Source organism: Neofelis nebulosa, chromosome 13 (genome assembly GCF_028018385.1).
Source record: "Neofelis nebulosa isolate mNeoNeb1 chromosome 13, mNeoNeb1.pri, whole genome shotgun sequence".
Classification (NCBI taxonomy): Eukaryota; Metazoa; Chordata; class Mammalia; order Carnivora; family Felidae; genus Neofelis; species Neofelis nebulosa.
Genome location: NC_080794.1, coordinates 86,071,798 through 86,091,350, shown reverse-complemented (window position 1 = coordinate 86,091,350; position 19,553 = coordinate 86,071,798). Strand labels below are relative to the sequence as shown.

Sequence of the window (19,553 nt, the reverse complement as noted above, 5' to 3'; positions counted from 1 at the left end):
GGACAAGGTGCATATTCATGTAGCTATAGTGCCCAAGGAGACTACGTCCAATCTGAAAAGCCCACCTCATAATTCACAGAGGGGACAAGCTAACCCTGAAATATCCTATCATTACAACTATCTGAGCCACTGAAATCAGGACGTAGATCTTTTCATTTCTTTTTAAATTTTGTTTAAAGTTTATTTATTTTTGAGAGAGAGGCAGAGTGGGAATTGGGGAGGGGCAGAGAGAGACGGAGACACAGAATCTGAAGCAGGCTCCAGGCTCCAAGCTGTCAGCACAGGGCCCGACGTGCGGCTCGAACCCACAGACCATGAGATCATGACCTGAGCCGAAGTCGGACACCCAACTCACTGAGTCCCCAGGCGCCCCATCTTTTAAGTTGATTTATTTTGAGAGACAGAGAGGGGCATTGGAGCAGGGGAGGGGCAGAGAGAGAGGGAGAGAGAGAGAACCCCAAGCAGGCTCTGCACTGTTAACTCATAGTGAAGTTGGCCGTACATCCCCCTACATTGGACCTTTGGCATTTGCTGAATCATCACTGGGTCGTGGATGACAAACACAAAGCAGTATCATAGAGCTTTGAACAGGCGCACTGAGCTGGGAGACAAAAACACTGGGTTGAATTCCCCCCAAACAACCAAGGCTTAAGGGGTGGTTTCTCCCTAGAGAAAAGGGAGCACAGACATTGAGCCCCCTGAGACCCACTTGAGGAACTTGCCGACCACAGAAGAGCAGAAGTCTGGGCGGTGTTAGGTGCTGGGAGCCAAAATGAACCAGAAGGCCTGCTGAAAGGCAAGGGCACTAGTAAAGACCCCGAGTTTTCAGCTCAGATCCCTGAAATGGCTACATCCTAAGAATAAATGCAAACTGAAAATAGACCACCCTCAGCTAAATTAACTGATGACGAAAGTAAATGAAATCCTCTATGGATAACGACCACCAAAACCTCTACGATTTTCACGAAGAATGTTGAGTGTTCAATAAAAAAAAAAAAAAAAAAAATCCAGGAATGCCAAGATACGTGACCAAACAACTGAAAAACAGAAAAGAGAGACGAACCTATAAGTGATTCAGGTGTTGGAATGATCCGGCATGAACTTTAAAGGAACAGGCAATATTAGGAGACTCAAGCTTTGAACTAACTAATAGCTGTCTCTTGATTTGGGTTACAAGTGTGGTTATCAGCTGGTTACAGGTGTGTTTACTTTGGGATAATTCATCAACCTGTATATTTAACACCGGGTACTTTCTTGCACACATGTCATGCTTTAATACAATTTCACAAAAAATAAAAACGTGGGGATTTTGGTTAAATCTGGGCTTGGAGGGAAATTCACAGTCTTCAGTGCACATATTTGAAAAAGTAGGCTGAAAAACAATAAGGTTAGTATCTATCTCAAAAAATGTTTTTAATGTTTATTTTAGAGAGAGAGAGAGAGAGGGGCGGGGAGGGGTAGAGAGAGGGAGACAGAGGATCTGAAGCAGGCTCTACACTGAGCAGGGCTTGAACTCAGAAACCATGAGATCGGGGCGCCTGGGTGGCGCAGTCGGTTAAGCGTCCGACTTCAGCCAGGTCACTATCTCACGGTCCGTGAGTTCGAGCCCCGCGTCAGGCTCTGGGCTGATGGCTCGGAGCCTGGAGCCTGTTTCCGATTCTGTGTCTCCCTCTCTCTCTGCCCCTCCCCCGTTCATGCTCTGTCTCTCTCTGTCCCAAAAATAAATAAAAAACGTTGAAAAAAAAATTAAAAAAAAAAAAAAGAAACCATGAGATCATGACCTGAACTGAAGCCAGACACTTAACTGACTGACCCACCCAGGCACCCGTCAAAGGCTTTTTAAAAAGGAACAGAAAACTTGGGGCACCTGGGTGGCTCAGTCAGTTAAGCGTCTGACTTCGGCTCAGGTCATGATCTCATAGTTCGTGAGTCCGAGCCCCGTGTTGGGCTCTGTGCTGACAGCTTGGAGCCTGCAGCCTGCCTCAGATTCTGTGTCTCATTCTCTCTCTGCCTGTCCCCCACTTGTGCTCTGTCTCTGTCTCTCAAAAATGAATAAATGTAAAATAAATAACTACATGTTTATTTATATTTGAGAGAGAGAGAGAGCACACGCAAGTTAGCAAGCAGGAGAGGGGCAGAGAGACAGAGACAGGATCTGAAGCAGGCTCCAGGCTCTGAGCTGTCAGCACAGAACCTGACCCGGGGCTCAAATTCATGAACCATGAGATCATGACCTGAGCCAAAGTTGGACACTTAACCAACGAGCCACCCAGCACCACTCTTCCAGGAATTTTAAAATTTCAGGTCTTATGTTTGATCTCTCGATCCATTTCAAGTTAACTTCTAATGGGAGAGTTGAACAGATATATATATCGGTTACAACATGTTAGAATAATAAAAGTATTAATAAAATCCAGACCCAGAACCCAAGAGGGAGAAAGTCACTCTGATTTAGGTTGGGAGATGGGAAATAGGCAAAGTTTCCAAGAGACAGTGAAGTCCAAGACTTGTTTTCCGTTTTTAAAATTTTCTTTTTAATGTTTATTTTTTTTGGGGGGGGAGGGGTAGAGAGAGGGGGCCAGAGGATCCAAAGCAGGCTCTGTGCTAAGAAACAGCCCAATGCGGGGGTGGGGTGGGGGTGGGGGTGGGGGTGGGGGGCTCAAACTCACAAACCATGAGATCATGACCTGAGCTGGAAGTTGGATGCCTAACCAACTGAGCCACCCAGGCCCCTGCAAGACTTGTTTGGTTTTTTTTATAAACACTGTTTTTTTTTAAAAAATTTTTAAGCATTTATTTTTGAGAGAGAGAGAGAGAGAGAGACTGAGCGTGAGTGGGGGAGGGGCAGAGAGAGAGGGAGACACAGAATCCGAAACCTGCTCCAGGCTCTGAGCTGTCAGCACAGAGCCCAACGTGGGGCTCGAACTCCCGAACCCATGAGAGGATGACCTGAGCTAAGTCCCCCGCTCAACCGACTGAGCCACCCAGAGGCCCCAAGACTTGTTTTCAACCAATAGACAGGTGGGTGGGCAGTGAGTGCATTCCAGACTGAGACTGGGAGGCAGGAGAGGAGAAGGAGAGACCGTGTTCCTAAGACACAAGACCAGAGAAGGGTCCCTGACAACCTGAAAGGGGACAGGGAACAGCTACAAGAACTGGCACCTGGGGTCTAGGAGAAAGGAATGCCTCCTCCCTTCCTTCAACCTCCCAGGAGAGAAATGCCCCCCCAACCCCCCAATGCAGCTGGAGGCTCCCAACCATAAGCATCTACGCCCCTGGCTTGTCACCAGCCCTGCGAGCACAAAAATGCAAGAACAGGGTTGTGAGTTGTTTACTCGGTGAGGAGTTCGCACCACCTTCGGTCCTCCATGAGTCATTCAGGCCATTCCGGGTTGTGCGCAAACCCCTCCTGGAGCCCGGTTGGCTCGCCCAGCTCCTGGGTGTGACCGGGCGGGTCCTCCGGAGAGGAGGCGCGTCCAAACAGCGCTCCCTTTTCCCATCCAGTGGAGGTAAAATCCAAGTTAGCAGGAATAGACTTGGCTGAGGAATAATGCTGAGGTGAACCCGAGCTCCTGGTGGGACCCAGCGGCAACCATCAAGTTGATCTGCCCCCTTTCCGGGGCTGGCTGAGCATCCGGAGGTCAGGATTGCCATGATTTTAGCCTTTTGATGGGGATTTGAAACTACAGCTATTTAAAAGATGTTGCTTTGAAATTGTTTTTTCCTAAGTTTTGAACTTGATTTATATAAGCATTTCTTTCTTTTTTTAAAATTTTTTTTAACATTTATTTCTTTTGGAGAGACAGAGCATGAGAGGGGGAGGGGCAGAGAGAGAGAGGGATATGTGCATTTCTTAATGATAATATTTAAATTATAACCTAATTGATAGAATTAATATTCTTTAGGGGTCAAGACTACTTGAGAAAAAAAAAACCCTGCTAAACAGATTTAAAAAAAAAAACGATCCTGGGCTTATGTAATTACTGTTAAATTCGTACCAGTCTCTTAGGTAATTAACACACCAGTATCTCATGGCAGTGAGCAGATTTCGCTGGGTGGATGATCTGGGGAGCCTTTGGTCTCAAAAATAAGATGGCTTGCCCATTTCCTTAATTTTATTGGATAAAATGAGATTCTCGAAACGTCTCCTTGAGGCTGGTGAAAAGGAAGGCCGTGTGTGTAACCAAGCTAACATTTACAAGCGCCTGAGTTGAATGAACTTGACCTGAAACAGTCTCCACTTCAGATTCCTCTGGAGCACAGCCCTTTCTGTGGCAGAGCAAAATGGCTTTTGGTTTTAACTACACCTCGTTCTCAAGGAAATGAAGTTAGATAAGGCATTCAGCTGTTAACAGCCGTGCCAGCCATTCAATAAATGCTTCTTCGGGCTTACTTCCCATCAGGCACCAGGGCCAGAATGGCAGGCAGGGCCCTTTTCCACAATCCTACAATCTAGTGGAGAAAACAGATTTTTTTTTTTTTTAATTAACACAAGAATTACAATTGCGATCAGGAAGAGAAAAACCACAAAGGTAGGAATAACATGAGGAAGGGGGCACTACCTAGTTTAGGGTGTAAAGGAGGGATTCAATGAGGGGACGGCTATAGAGCGCCTGGCTGGCTCAGTCAGTAAAGCCTGTGACTCTTGAGCTCAGGATTTTGAGTTTGAGCCCTGCGTTGGGTATAAAGATTACTTAAAAAGAAATCTTAAAAAAATAAGAAGAAGAAGAAAAGGAGGAGATGGCTAAGCTTAGACCAGAGGATGTTGAGTCAGACCTGTCGGAACACCCTCAGAACAGGAGGGGAAAAAAGTGTGTGCAAAGACTCACCGCCCTGAAAGGAGCTTGTTATGTTTAAGGGAGTAAAACACCCATACGCTTGAAGCATCATTATCTATCATACACCTGGTGAGTTTGAAGAAGCAACTAGATCATTACAACAACTCTAGAGGGCTTTTGGCAGAAGAGTGGCACGAGGTAATATGTTATTTTGAAGAGGTCACTCTGGCTTCCGGGTAGAGCACAGACGGGGCAGAGGAGAAGAACTGCAGATATCAGGGAAGCCTCTGTTCGTGGCTTTAGCAAGATGGTGGCTTGGAATCCCGGTGATTCCAACAGGGAGGGGAAGGTGCACGTTCGGGTGTATTTTAAAGGTGCGATAAACAGGCACGCTGGTGGGTGGGGTGGCGAGAGGGGTAGTGAGTGGAATGGAGGAGTAAAGGATGACTCTTGCATTTCCAGCTGGAATGACTGGGAAGATGGTGTAATCCTATCAAAGATGTTAGACCAGTAGAAAAACAGGTCTGGAGAAGGCTTCAGTCCTTTCAGTGAATGCCTCAGTCTCTTAGTCATTGGAAGAACTTAGATCCCCATTGAGCACTTCTTTTCAAGGGCAGGTATGTGTCAGTCAGCTGCTGCCTGGTCTAAGCTGGACCCCGATTTTTTTATACGGAGAGTAGGCAGTTCAACAGGGTCCTAAGTGGGCGCTGGGGGCTTATCTTGATGTTGCATTTGATAAACACCGATTGTGTGTCTGCTTAGGGTGATTTGGTGGGGTTAGGAAAGATCATGAAAGCCAGGGTAAAGACCCCAAAGCTACCTTTTGGTATTGTCACTCACTAGGAAATTAGGAAAGAGACAGTACTGTTGAACTTCAATATTTTCTAAAAACAAATCAAGAAAAAAATTTGATGTATATTTCCCATGTTATTTCATATGTGGGTTATCTTCCCAACAGTGTAGTTTAGGAAGAAAATAATTAAAGACATAAATGTGTAAGCCAAGAGCCAAAACCACTCTGAACAGCCCAAGGTTGTGAACTTAATTTGCCATTACCCTGGGGAGTCATTTCTCGGCTCATTGATTTATTATTATTCTGTATAATAGTGGTAGCCCCTGTCCTCCTCTGCCCATGGCCAGAGTATGAACCAGTTGTGAGGTCTGAAGAGTTTATGTTTATTGGATTTTAATGATTCAGTTAATAAAGGTCATTCTGAAGAGTAATAGAAACCTAAGTGTGTGGAAACAGAATGGATAAGACTGACTCTCGCAGTTCCTTGGGGTGTCCTTGGGTATATGTCTGATCCTTAAAGCAATTAAGAAGGATCCTTCCTTTCAATCAATTTACTGATGGTACATTCAACTGTAGCTGTAAAATGTTCTTTGAAACCCATCACTAACAAAAGGTGTCATGTAAACACAAGGCTTACAATTTCTTAGATAATGACAACATATTGTTAATATCATACTGACAATAGTTTAATTGTAGTTATAATTACAGTACTTGTTAATAGTGTATCTTCAGTGCTCTCCAATATCTTTGAGAGGGTGAAATATTATGAGTTTCAGGTAAAATCTGAATTTTGAAAGTTAGGTACGAATTTTGAAGTTAAAAGGAACCTTAAAAATCATTTAATGGTGGGGTGCCTGGGTGGCTTAATCAGTGAAGTGTCCAACTCTTGATTTCGGCTTAGGTCATGATCTCACAGGTTCGTGGGTTCGAGCCCCGCATCAGGCTCTGCACTGTCAGGAATTCTCTCTCTCCCTCTGTCTCTGCCCCTCCTCCACTTGTGTTCTGTCTCTCTGCCCCTTCCTCTCTCTCTCTCTCTCTCTCTCAAAATAAATAAACTTAAAAAACAAAATTCATTTAATGGTGTCCTTTAAATATTAACTAACAGCAAATGATTTAGTAAATATTTATCCAAAATGGTGCTCATTAGACTGTGAAAGAATTTCCTGGGACACCTGGCTGGCTCAGTCAGTGGAACATGCGACTCTTGATTTCGGGGTTATAAGTCAGAGCCCCAACTTGGGTGTACAGATTACTTAAAAATAAAATCTTGGGGCACCTGGGTGGCTCAGTCAGTTGAGCATCTGACTTCAGCTCAGGTTACAATCTCGCGGTTCCTGAGTTCAAGCTGCGCGTCGGGCTCTGTGCTGACAGCTCAGAGCCTGGAGCCTGCTTCAGATTCTGCGTCCCCCTCTCTCTCTGCCCCACCCCTGCTTGTGCTCTGCCTCTCTCTGTCTTTCAAAAACGCATAAACATAAAAAAAAATTTAAAAAGAAAAGAAAATCTTAAAAGAAAAACAAAGAATTTCCTAAGGTAAATGGTGATTGTTTGGATTATAACATTAAATTGATAAAAGCATTAAACTGATAAAAGCATTTAAGAATATGTGGAAAGGAATAAACGTACAGTTGTTCCCCAGGCACGGATTAGTTAACAAAAATTTTCCACCCACCTCAAAACCCAATGCGACGGGATATAAGTGTATAATTCATACACATAATACATTTCCTACATAGTTTTATAAAGCCTTCATGATCTGGCTCCTGTCGGCTTTTCCAGACTTGTCTTTTTTCTACGCCACTGTAACGCCCGAGTCTTCCTAGCTACAGCTTTACTCATCTTCCTACTCTTGAGTTTCAAACCCACACCGCCCTTCAAGTCTCAGGGCCTATATATCAGGGGTTCCCTCTGCGTCCACCCTTTTTCCTTACTCTTCCCTGGGTCGTTCTGCAGGCCTCCTATCACTTCCTCCCAGAAACTTTCTGCCCATCTCCTCTCCCCCAGTCTCAGACCTCAGAGAGGCGAGGTTTGTTCCCCGGGTTTTCCGGGGATGACCCAACCACTGCCCTGTTCATCGTCCCACTCCTGATCTCCAGAGCAGTGTCTGGAACATAATAGATACTATGAATGAGTGAGTGGATAAAGACAGTGAGCACTGAATTAATTGAAATGTAAACTTCACACATTTAAACAATAACATATATCTGAAGGAATAGAGGGGCTGTTTCTAAAAGATAGATTTCATTTCATCTCTTCCCTAAACAGAGAACATACACAGCTCAGCATCAGTTTGACCGCAAACATTTTAGCACTGTTGCACATTCAGCAACTTTCAACAAGTTACGTTAAAGACGTAGCATCCCGTGAGATACATGCAAATGGCAGAAATAGTGTATAAATTCAGCTCAAGCAACTGTAACTCACAACTTGTAAGCTTTGCCCCAGCAAAACGAGTGAAAAGAAAGGAAACCAACCTTTAAAACCTTCTTGCTGGAAACTAATGACTTTTTTAAATGCCAGCCTTTCTCCCAGAGAATGGATTTGGTCTGATTACTTCCATTTCTCAAATTGTCCAAGAAAAGACGACTTGGTTTTGAGAGTCAAACGGGATGTATCCTTCCATAAAGGTAAGGCCTTCCAAGTGTCCGTAGAAAACACTGTTCTTGTTTTAAGAGCAAAAGGAGCAACAAGGCATTAGCTTGGAAAAGGAGGACAGAGCACAACGGCCCTAGAGAGGTTTGGGGGCTGGGGAGCCCAGATAAGTTGGAGCGCGTATTAGATCTCGCCACTCCAGACTGCCCACCTTTTGCCAAACAATGTGGGAAACGGGAAAAGGATTCTTGTTCTGTTTTGTTTGGGACCGTCCTACCTCGTAGGACCCCTAGCAATGAATCGAGTAAGCCTGGACAAAAGCCCCATTTTTTTCTCCTTTAAATCAGCGACTACGGAGGGGGCGGGGGAGGACGGGGTCTCCGTCGTAAACGCAAGACCCAGCCTCGCTGCCTGCTCAGTTGCTGACGTTTTAGAAGCAGGACGGCTCTTTACAGCGAAACGGACTAAACTAAAATGACAACAATGAGCTTGGTCCTGAGAGTGCACGGATTTGCTCGGTTGCAATTTCAGGAAAGCACGCCGCGGGGGCGCTGCCTCCCCCGGGCCACACTCCCCAGCTCTCGCGTCCCTCCGGCTCCCAGCGTCCTCCCTCGGCGCTCCTGACCCCGCGGGCCTCCCGCCGCAGCTTTAGCCCCTCTGCTCCCTCCGGGAGAGAAAAGCGCGACGGGGGAGAACCGTTGTTTCCGTGTCAAAAGCCGGCGGACCGCGCCCGGGGCGCCCACCCTCGTCCCCGAGAGGCCCCGGCCCGCCCCGCCGGGCCCCCTTACTCTGGGGCTCCATGGTCAGCCGCTCCCGGGCCCCCAAGGGCCGAGCCCCCGGCGCCGCCCCTTCTAACGCCTCTCCGCCGCGGCCGGCGTCGCTCGGGTTGCCTTGACAACCCGGAGGGCGGGGAGGAGGGGCCAGAAGGACGGCGAGAGGGAGGGACCAAAACCGCCCAGAAACGCGGGCGAGCGCGAGGGCCCGCGCGTCGCCGGGGGCACCGAGCGAGGGCGACGACCCGGTAGTCGGCTGGAGACTCTGCCCCTGAGGCCCGGTCGGGCGGTCGCGCCCCCCACCCCCCACCCCCAGTAGCCCTCGCGCCCTCGGCGGGGTCTGTGCCCGGGCCTTCGGGGCGGGGGCCTCCGGCCCCCAGTCTCCTTCCCGAGGTGTCCGTCGGTCCGTCGGTCCGTGCGTCCGGCGAGCTCGGCCTGCCCGGCTGGGAAGGGCGGCCGGGCCCGGGCCTCCCTCCCCGGACTCGGGAGCCGCCGCTGCAGGTAAAGGCCGGCCGGGCGGCGGGAGGGGCGGGTGGGCGGCCGCGGCGCACCTGTTGCGGCCGCCGGGGCTCCGCGCGCCCCCCGCCGCCCCGGGGCCCCCCTGCCCGCCCGTTGGCCCCGGACGACCCCGCCCCCACTCCCGGAACCGCCCGGGTGGGGGCCGCGTCCCCGCTGCTGCCTCCCGCAGCCCGCGTGTCAGCGGCAGGAGCGAACCCTGGCACCCCAGTCCTCTTAACAGGGGCTCCTTCGGCAGCCGGGGCGTCGGCCGGGCCCGGGGAGGGTGGTCCCCCGGGGCCGCATTTATGGGAAGCGTAAAGCCAATGAGAGTCTTTTCTGTGGTCGGCGGTGGGCCAAATGTGTCCCTGGAATCATGAAACCCAGGAGAATTCCGGTGCCCCACATTGCACTGTCATCCCAAGTATCACATTTCAGGCAGTGGGCCTGGGGTTGGATCTTTCCGGTTGGATCGTGTGTGTGTGTGTGTGTGTGTGTGTGTGTGTGTGTTTTGTTTATTTCAGTCCTCCCCGTTTTCGGTTGAGCTGCGGAGTCCACATATTTTGTACCAAAACTTTAGAGGGTTGTTAAACAAACGTAACATTATCCCACACGATAGTATCCTAATAAGTGGGTTTTGAAGTCCTGGTGCCCGTTGTGCTGTTAAGGAAGCTTTGAGGATCACAGGAGATTGTGTCTGGTAGGTTGTAAAAATGCAAACAACCAGGAGAGAGAGTCAAAGATTAAGAAAAACGAGCAGCCTTAAAGAGGGAAGAAAAATGGAGGAGAGGCAGGAAAAAGATTGAGAAGGCAAGTGCGGGCGGGTGGAAGCTGCATGATTGATTTCGTGCTGGTATCTGCCGATTATGGCTCCTCTGCCAGTTCCTACCGCTGCTCTGGACAGCACCGGAGGGAAATGAAGAGAGCCCTTTTTGGGTCGTGTAAGCCATTACTCATTCTTTGCCACTAGAGAGATTTCCACTCCGTAGATGACAAGGACGCCAAGGTAAATTGCTTTCCTCTTAGAAAGAGAATCGTTCAGAGGTTAATTGAATCTGAGAAGCATATATTCTATGATGGGAATGGACGTTTATTATGTTCCACCAAACTAGGCTGTTCCTCTCTCGGACTATATTGGGCCTTTTTCAGATTAATTGTCAAAGCAAGAAGGTTTATGCGTGGATATTGACAAGCAGTGTGATCTCTACAGAACCCATAACTCATGAACTAAAATATTGAAGTAATAAATTCAGATTGGAAAGTAAACACTTCATGGCACCTTAATTACCTGTTCCCTGAAACTTAGAGACAGGGGATGCATTTTCAGACGAACGGCATCTAAGGTCAACAGCGCTTCTGGAGTACCCGTGTTTGCAAACGCTAGTTTTCAAACCATTAGCAATGTTGTGAATTGGTCTTTTCATCCAAGAAACCAACATAGCGGTGTCCATTAGTAATATCATAATCAAAGTGACAAGAGAGTCATAAAAACCTGGTCTTTATGAACACATAAAAGAGGGTTGTATTTTCTCAAGCAGGAAAGGATTCGGTATTTGCATTTAAAAAGAACGAAGAAACAATATTGTAGATCTCCATGCTGAAGTAACAAGGACTCAAGAGTTTGGTGGTTGCATGCAGATTTTAAGGTTGGAAAAATGGAAATGTGTGTTGGGAAAGTACTTTATGCTTAGCGGTATGGAAAAATGATTTTATCAGTGGCTACGAACTTGACCTTGAGGAAGTCTTGCATTGAAATATTTCAGGTAATAGTTGGCAACTGTGAAAAGCCACATTTGATTTTAGGGGATAGTGTGTTTAGGGAAGAAATAACTGCTTGAGGGGGTGGAAGTGGGGGAGGGAAAGGTATAAACACATCTAAAGACAACATTCATTTCTCTTTCTCCCTCCAGCACCTGGTACGGTGTCCTTGTGTTTGTCCAACGAGTGAAAAGAGCGTTTTAGAGAAATTGCTTTAGATAAAGGGATATGTTTCATTATCCTGAGGTCAGAAAGTTGCTAAGGGGATAGGGGTTGAGATGAACGGTAAAGGTATTGGTTGCCCCTTTTGGGGATTTCCGGCCACATGTTTTCTATTTCTTTCATTGGCCTGCTCAGGATGTAATTGGTGGCCAGGCGAAACACAATAAAGTCCTGATTTTTAATGAAATTGCCAAGCTCATCAAATTAGATAGAATAGTTACATTATGTACTTTGCTGATGGCTTAACTAAACATAGCAAACCAAAGCACTGTCACCAGGGAATAAGGTGGCAGTGAAGGGACAGACATAGCCTCTCTTTTTCTTACTTCAATCTCTTAGCTGCAGCAATTCAAAGTAAACATAATTGTCATAGGAAGTTAACGTTATTTAACGCAAATAGGATGATTTTTTTTAAAAGAAAGAAAAGCAAATTACTGCTGTTTCCCAGCCTTAGTATCATAAGTCAGAGGAAGTTTTCATTTTTGTTACTGGATTTTTGTTTGTTTTTTGTTTTGCCAGAGTAAGGGTACTTTTTTCTCTTTCTCCACTTTTTTTTTTTTTTTTTTTTTGGTCTTCGTTGTTTTAACGTCTATTTATTTTTGGGAGAGAGAGACACACACACAGAGACTGCGAGCTGGGGAGGGGCAGAGGGAGAGGGAGGCACAGAATGCGAAGCAGGCTCCGAGCTGTCAGCACACAGTCTGACACAGGGCTCCAACCCACGAATCGTCTTTAGATGTGTTTATACCTTTCCCTCCCCCACTTTCACCCCCTCAGCCAGTTATTTCTCCCCTAAGCACACTATCCCCTAAAATCAACACATAATCGAGATTATGACCTGAGCCCAAGTTGGATGCTCAACCGACTGAGCTGCCCAGGCGCCCCCATCTCCACTCGTTTCTGAAACTTAACAAAAGTTCAGTCAAGGAAAACAGATTCGAGTCTGCTTGTTTCCTCTTTGTCCTTCAGACCTGTAGAGGTCTGCACTCAAATAGTTGGATTCAAGGAATGCTCTTTCAGCGTTGACTCATTCTTAGTGTAATTGGGCATCAAGCCCATGCTGCTTCCCCCGCATCTGGAAAGTCTTCCAGGATTAGGCTAATGCTCACAAAATGCACTTCTCTCTCGCCTACTGGGGGCACTAGCCAGTTTGGCACCGGGCCCTGTACTATACGCCCTTGTTGAGTTTTCTGTCATTTGATGTGCCTGGGGCTGTGCCTCTGATTAAACATTTGGGGAGCTAAGTCCAGTACCCCCTTTTAGTTCATCGTGGGTTTTCAGCTCATAATTTAGGATAATAATAAAAAAGGACAAGCTTTTAGTCAGGGATGATTGCGTTAATTTTGAGCTATGCCACTTTGGAAAGTTAGGAGCCCTATTTCCTCGTGGATAACTGGGGAGAATGAGATCTGCAGTGATTGTCTCCACGGTCCAGTTTTGAAAATCAAAGTCAATTAAATGTGATTATAGATATGAGTGAAAATATCTCCTATATTGTAAAGAACTCCTTAAACATAAATGGTTGTTATTGCAGGAGTATAGCAAACGTTTTTTGAACATCCGTAACATGTTAGGTACTTCCTGGGGATCACCCTTCGTAAAGGGACTAGGAAATGACTGACGGATTGCGTGAGGGCTTCCTAGGCAGAGGAACAGCTTGGGCAAAGGCGCAGAGGCACAGGAAAGCAACTCTAAGCAGGAGTTCATTGTGGCTGGAGCAGAGAGAACTTACTAGAAGAGCACAGAAGGAAGTGGAGCTGAGGGGCAGATAGGCATTAAATCAGAAAGAACCCAAAGAGTGAGATTATTATCGTGAAGGTAATGAGAAGGATTTGGGTCAGTGACGTGATCACTTCTCCATTTGAAAGGGGCCACTGGCTGCATGTGAAGGACAGATTGGTGGAAAGCCAGAACTAGAGGCAGAAAAAAACAAAGTTGGAGGCTTTGTAGTAATCCCATGAAGAAATGATCAAATCACAGTGGTGGTTGGGAGGGCCGTGAATAGGGAGAGAGGTCCGAACAGCCAGTTTGGGGCTGTAGGATGTGAAGAGGCAGAAGCCATGTGAAGAGGGATGATGCCCAGGTGATGGGGGGAATTGTTCTGCTAATTGTTGAAATCCAGAACACAAAAGAAGGAAAGAGGGCTTTTCTATTTTTAAGGAGTGTGAGAAGTGCAGATGGGATGAGTTCAGTTCCTTTGAATGCCCATCTTCTAAATGGGGATGTCCCTTAACTAGTAGTTGGACATGTAAGTCAGGACCTAAAGAAAGAAGTCTGAGATTGAGGTAGAACTTGAGATGAAGCATTCAGTCATCGAACCAAAAATATGAACAATTTTTCCCCCGGGAGAGGATGTGGAACGAGAAGAGAGAGTCGAGGATGGAGCCCTGGGGTGCACGGTTATTTGACATGCGGTGGGTGCGGTGGAAGAACCCAAGGGGACGAAAGAGGCGTGGCCAAAAAAGGAAGCTCAAAATGTGGGAGGATTAATAAAACAGAATCCCTACTCTTGAGGGGGTTCATGCATTGGCATTGCCTGGAATAATTCTCTTCTCTTCCACCTGCCATAGAATGCATGACACAGTTTATCAAACTATTATTGGTTTATTCAAGTTACTGAAAAGTGACTATCCATTACTTTGTTAAGAAAAGACAATTTCCTGATATTTGTGGTTTTTCACAATCTCCATTTGGAATAATTCAAGCAAAACGTAGCTTCAGGAGTTACGGTGATACCCCAAACAAATCCCGTCTTTACAAAAAGGTGGGTGTAAGTTCCTTTTGTATTTGTTGGAGGTAAAATAACAATGTTAACTTCCTAGTGAAGGCTGCAGTAACCTATTCTTAAGATTTCAGCTTTTCCTAGATCTCACCCGTTTGCTCAGATATCTAACTAGACTGCATAAATAAGCCAAATTAATATTTTAGCAGACCTTTACTCAGATATTAGTTTCTAGAGTATTATTCAGTAAAACAAAGCCATATTGAAAGCATGAAATGGCCCAGTCATTTGAGATTCTAATAAAACCCTTTCTGAATTTGCATATGAGAAGTGATAGGTTGTTATGATATGTAAGTATTGATTGCGCTTGGGAGATCTTCCTGTATATAAGTCTAAAAAAACTTAAATTACCAGTGGAACATAGGATTCTTATATTAATTGCGCAGGACTGGTTATTCAAGGTGTATTTTTTTTTTAACTTAAAAAAAATTTTTTTTTAATGTTTACTTAGTTTTGAGAGAGACAGAGACAGAGACAGAGTGCGAGTGGGGGAGGCGCAGAGAGAGAGGGAGACACAGAATCCAAAGCAGGCTCCAGGCTCCGAGCTGTCAGCACAGAGCCCGATGCGGGGCTCAAACTCACGAACAGCGAGATCATGAACCTGAGCCGAAGTCGGATGCTTCACCGACTGAGCCACCCAGGCGCCCCCAAGCAGTATTTGGAATGAACCAATAGTGAGTTAAAAGTGAATCATTTTTGAAATTTGCGTGTTTTTAAAGTCAGTTGATTTAATTTGCTTACTTAAGATCAAAACAAAGTCAACTTGTTAGAAGTCTGGCAGTAAAGTTTGTTTTTTTTTTTAATAAATGTTTAGCTTTTATCTCGTCCAAGAAAGGTTTCAAGTAGATGCTAGAAACCAAAGGGATGTGCTTTGGGGAGCTCCGAGCCAATTAAAACAAAAGCAAACAACGGGGTAACCTTCTAAAAGTCCTAGTAATGATATAAGCCGATTGTGTCAATTAAAGTATAACAGGCCTGGGAGATAAAGTTTACATGTTAAATATTTGTAACTCCACGTGGGTGATTACAACCATGGTTTTCAAACATCTTCAACGTTTTTCTTTCCATAAGGGAACTACACGTTTTCTGTCGTATGGTATTTCTTCCAGACCACCCTGCCTGACATCCCCCATAGCGTCAAGTGTTTCTTCAGCCCACAGTGTTCCGGCGTGAGCCCGTGTTCTTGTGTGCAGTCCAGAAGCAGTGTGGCACAACGCGGTCAGGCACCCACTCTGCACTTAACTGAGGTTAAGCTGAGATCAGACTTCCCGACTTCACGCCCCTGCTCTGCCACAGACGAGCTCTTAGAAGCCGGAGAAATTAACTAAAGCTCTGATGGCTTACATGTCCCCACTTGAAAAATGGAAATAATAAAGTGAACCCTCATGGGGTCTTTAAGAGTGTAAATGAAATAATCCATACAAAGTGTTTAAGTACCTAGAGCATCTGGCACCCAATAAGCACACTCTATAAAGGCTAATTGATAGAATTATCGTCATTACCATTATTGTTACTGGTCCAACTTTAGTAGCAATATCGAACCGTGCTTCTCAAAGTGTGGTCTGCGAACCGGTGTCCGTCCACAGACTGTTACTGGTCTGCAGTGAGATAAGGGGCTTGTGCCAGATGTCAGTAGACTGTGGCACTAATCATACTGTTCTGCTGAGCTGACATTTTTAATAGCAAGACTTCTTCAATGAAGGAAGCAATGGGTTGATTTACATGCGGCACAAGCTCTTTATGTTGCCACAAATAAGCATTCTGAATAGAATTGGCATGGAATGTTGGATCAGTGATCCTGTTCTCTAAAAAATAATAGCCTTTTATCCTGAAGACAGTTATTAGTCACTCGTAATGCCTCATTAACCTTCTGTGTTCTAAACATTATAATTATGGGTTACAAGGATATTGTTTATTAGTTCGGCAGATATTTATTGATCACGTCTGTACAAAGCCTTCTGTCTTATTTCATAGAATTGTAAAGAGGGCTTGGAAATGGATCTTGACTTTAGGAAGTCTGCCGTGAACCTAGAGCAAGAGGGCAAAGTGAAAATCCGAGTAAACGTGTTGAGTGCGTGTTCTGAGTGTTTGCATTAGTGTTACAGCTTGGTTCCAAAGATTCCGCATAGACAGAGGTCTCCTTTTACTACGCTGCTCCCGTAAATGGCCAGAATTAATACTTTTTATTTTTCAGCCCTTAGACTATCATAATAGAGATCAGAGCTCACTTTATCAAGGGTAGTGTTTCTCCTAGGAGATCCAGAAATCTGGGACACTGGGGAATATCTGAGTTTGGGGATACAAATGACAAAAGCACAACTTATGAAGCTTAGTATTTATAGAAGATTCATCCTTAGGGTTTTTTTTTTTCTTTTTATGACTGGTTCTGTTTGATCCTATATGCAAATATATTAGTAATAAAACATTTACTGCTGTACAGAATACGAAGAGACACTAAATAGATACTAAACTATTTTTAAGGTTTCGATACAAACTAACACTGATTCTTCAAGAAAAATTCATGGGTCAAATAGGGTCACAACAGATTTGGGAGTCCTATAAAAAAAGAATAATTTTTTGAAAGGTAAGGTGTGTGTGTGTGTGTGTGTGTGTGTGTGTGTGTGTGTGTTCATTCCCTTTTGTCCCACAACCCTTTTTCTAAAGAGTGGACGTGAAAGGGACTGGCTGTAAATTAGATCACACAGAACAGACTATTTTCATAGACTATGGGAAAATGATTTAAAATGCTCAAGAGATGTTATTTAGTTTTTAATCTTAAGATTTTTTTTATGTGAAAATGATTTATTGCCCTGCTTGCTAAGCCAGATCATAACCCCACTCTCTGTTCCATCCTGCCCTTTGCCTTCAACTGTTACCAGCTCTCCTACAACTTGATTCACTAATGACTTTAAGAAAATTATAATTTTTAGTATTAACAAATAGAGTAATATATCAAATTTAGGAGGAGAATTATAAAGAAAACCAGAAGTGTAAAACATAAAAGTTTGGGTTAAGAAACGACCAGGTGAGTTTGGCCCATGGCACTTAAAATAAAACACCATCTCTGTAGCACATTGAGTCTCTGGTGACGTGGCCACGTCTCCTCTGTGAGCGCAACTGTACCAGAACCTTCTCTCTCCTTTCAGGTACCAGCCACATCCTCCTTCTTTTAGTTCCTTGACCATAAGACTAAGTCCGCGTGTCCCAGACCATCTGTGTTTCACACCCCGTGCTCTGCCTCGAGGGACGGTGAGCTCCCTGAGGACAGGACCCAAACCTGCCTGTTGTCTCTGTGGCACCACTGTGTCTACAGGACAGACACTTGGTGGGCCCTCAGGTACTGGCCGAACAAGTGAACGAAAGACCAAAAATCTAGGCGTGGAGGATGAGAAAACCTGAGGACAGGGCGAACCTTTTAGATCATGAATAGTACCTGTAATAAAACAGATGTTAGTCTTAAAAGTGGAAGATCCCTGAAGAACAGAAAGCGATTCGGTCATTATCTGCTCAGCCTCTAATCGCTAACTGAGCACCCACTGTATGTGAGCTCAGACTGTGGAAATTACCCGAGAGGGTAGGTAGCGCTCCGATAATAGTCTGAGTAGAGAGACTCAAAACGTGGGGAAAGGATAATAAGCACAGATGGTTGAGTAGTTTCCTAATCCAGAAGGACGTTGCTCCCCAGAACTGGTCATCTCCGGGAGCTCTGAAGGTCAGGGGCCTGCCCCAAGCATGGTGTGCACCTCCATCACCACTCAGGGCAGCTCAGCGACTCTTCTGAAAGGCTCGAGAGAAACCCACCTTCGGTGTGGAAACAAGAGTTAACTGTGGCGTGGGTGTGTGATTCAAGGGAAAACCAAGAGCCCGTACAAACGTTTCAGTTTTGGAACCTGGGAATTCACCAGCATTTCGGGCCAGAGCCTTTAGAAACCCGGAAGCCTAGTGACAATAGCTTGTCACCAGCATCTCGGCGTGAAATGAAGGCCCCGGCACATGGGAGGAACCAGATCCCGAGGCGCTTTGAAGGACTTTGTCCCTGACACAACGTGGGGCAACTTGGGAAGCTGAACAAAAATATCTCTGAAGTGCTAACATGATTCACTCAACCAATATTTACACAGGCTTAGCATGCGGACTCTGCTGTAGTCGGCCGTGAGCAAGAGAGACACAGCTCTGCTGAGTGGTGCTGGCCTTCCACCAGAAACAAGGTAAACAGGTACAAATACATACCTTGTTAGACGGTGGTGAGCATGAAGGGGCAAAAAACAAAGCCGGAAGAGAGGCTAGGAAGTGGGTCTGGGTCATGGGGGGGGTGGGTCAAAGTTTAGGGTAGCCGGTGAGCCCTCGCCGGGTGGGCGTGTGAGAAAACCTTCACGAAGAAAGGGTGGTAGCCGTGGGGACACCTGCGGAAAGGGCCTTTCAGAGAGGGGAGCAGCCATGACGTCCCCAGGCCCGCACACGTCAGGGTGTCCGAGGAACACCGAGGGGGCCACGGGGCTAGAAGTGGGGGGAGCGAGGGGGGTGGTCGGAGATGAGGGCGGAGCCACCAGGCCCATCAGTCCTGTTAAGTGTTTGGGGTTCTCCTTGGAGTCAGAGGAGCTGGGAAGCCAGTAGAGACTTTGAGCAGAGGAACCACGTGCTGACTTGAACGGGGTCGCTGCGACTGGGTTGAAGAGTGACAGCGGGGCTAAGGGTGCAAGCAGAAGGCCAGTCACGAGGCTGCTATAGCGGTCCAGGTGACCAGCCGCTCACAGTGCTTGAGGCGTTTTGGAAGTAGGACTGACGTGATCAGGTCGTCGGGCAAGTCACCGTAGTTAGTGGTAACTTACGATCTGACAGTTGTGTGGGTTAGAAGTCCATCAAGGTCCTCACTGGGCTAAGGCCAAGGGACCAGCAGGGCTGTGTTCCTTTCTGGAGATTCTAGGAGAGAATCCACTTCCTTGTCAGCTTTCAGAGGCCACCCACGTCACTCCTTGGCTCGTGGCCCTCCCTCCATCTTCAAAGCCAGCAACACGGCATCCCTCTGGCCCTTCTTCCATAGTCCTGTCTCCCTCTGACTATAATTGGGAGAGGTCGTCTGATTTCAGGACTCAAGATTACACTGGACTCACCAGGATGGGCTCCCTGTCTCGAGGTCTGTAACTTCATGACGTCTTCACGAAGACGGCATGCAAAGTACAGATTTACAGGTTCCAGGGATTAGGGATTAGGATGTGCACATCTTTGTAGGCAGGGGAATTTGAGATAAAGAGAAATCAAGAATAACCTCAGCATTTTGGGTCTGAGCCATTGAAAGGGAGGAAGTCATCGAGAAGGGGAGGACCCGGCTTGTGGCTCTGGAGTAAACATCAGGAGCTCGGTTT

The 19,553-nt window shown here is 46.2% G+C and overlaps 2 protein-coding genes across 6 annotated transcripts in view; one reads left to right on the top strand and one right to left on the bottom strand.

Moving 5' to 3' along the window:
* The window catches only part of FANK1 (fibronectin type III and ankyrin repeat domains 1), a 102,582-nt gene extending 93,503 nt beyond the window's left edge, over positions 1-9,079 (bottom strand). For both annotated transcript variants that reach the window (XM_058698086.1, XM_058698087.1), the window contains exon 1: positions 8,949-9,079. In XM_058698086.1, the coding sequence (XP_058554069.1) occupies positions 8,949-8,961 (13 nt within the window). In that variant the 5' untranslated portion in view covers positions 8,962-9,079. The remainder of the gene's footprint in view (positions 1-8,948) is intronic.
* Positions 9,080-9,186: 107 nt separating this feature from the next.
* The window catches only part of DHX32 (DEAH-box helicase 32 (putative)), a 53,512-nt gene continuing 43,145 nt past the window's right edge, over positions 9,187-19,553 (top strand). For 2 of the 4 annotated variants that reach the window (XM_058698083.1, XM_058698082.1), the window contains exons 1-2: positions 9,187-9,434; positions 18,312-18,398. The gene's annotated coding sequence lies outside the window, so the exon portion shown is untranslated. Of the gene's footprint in view, positions 9,435-18,311; positions 18,407-19,553 lie in introns of all 4 variants that reach the window. The other 2 variants (XM_058698084.1, XM_058698081.1) reach the window with 1 other exon arrangement.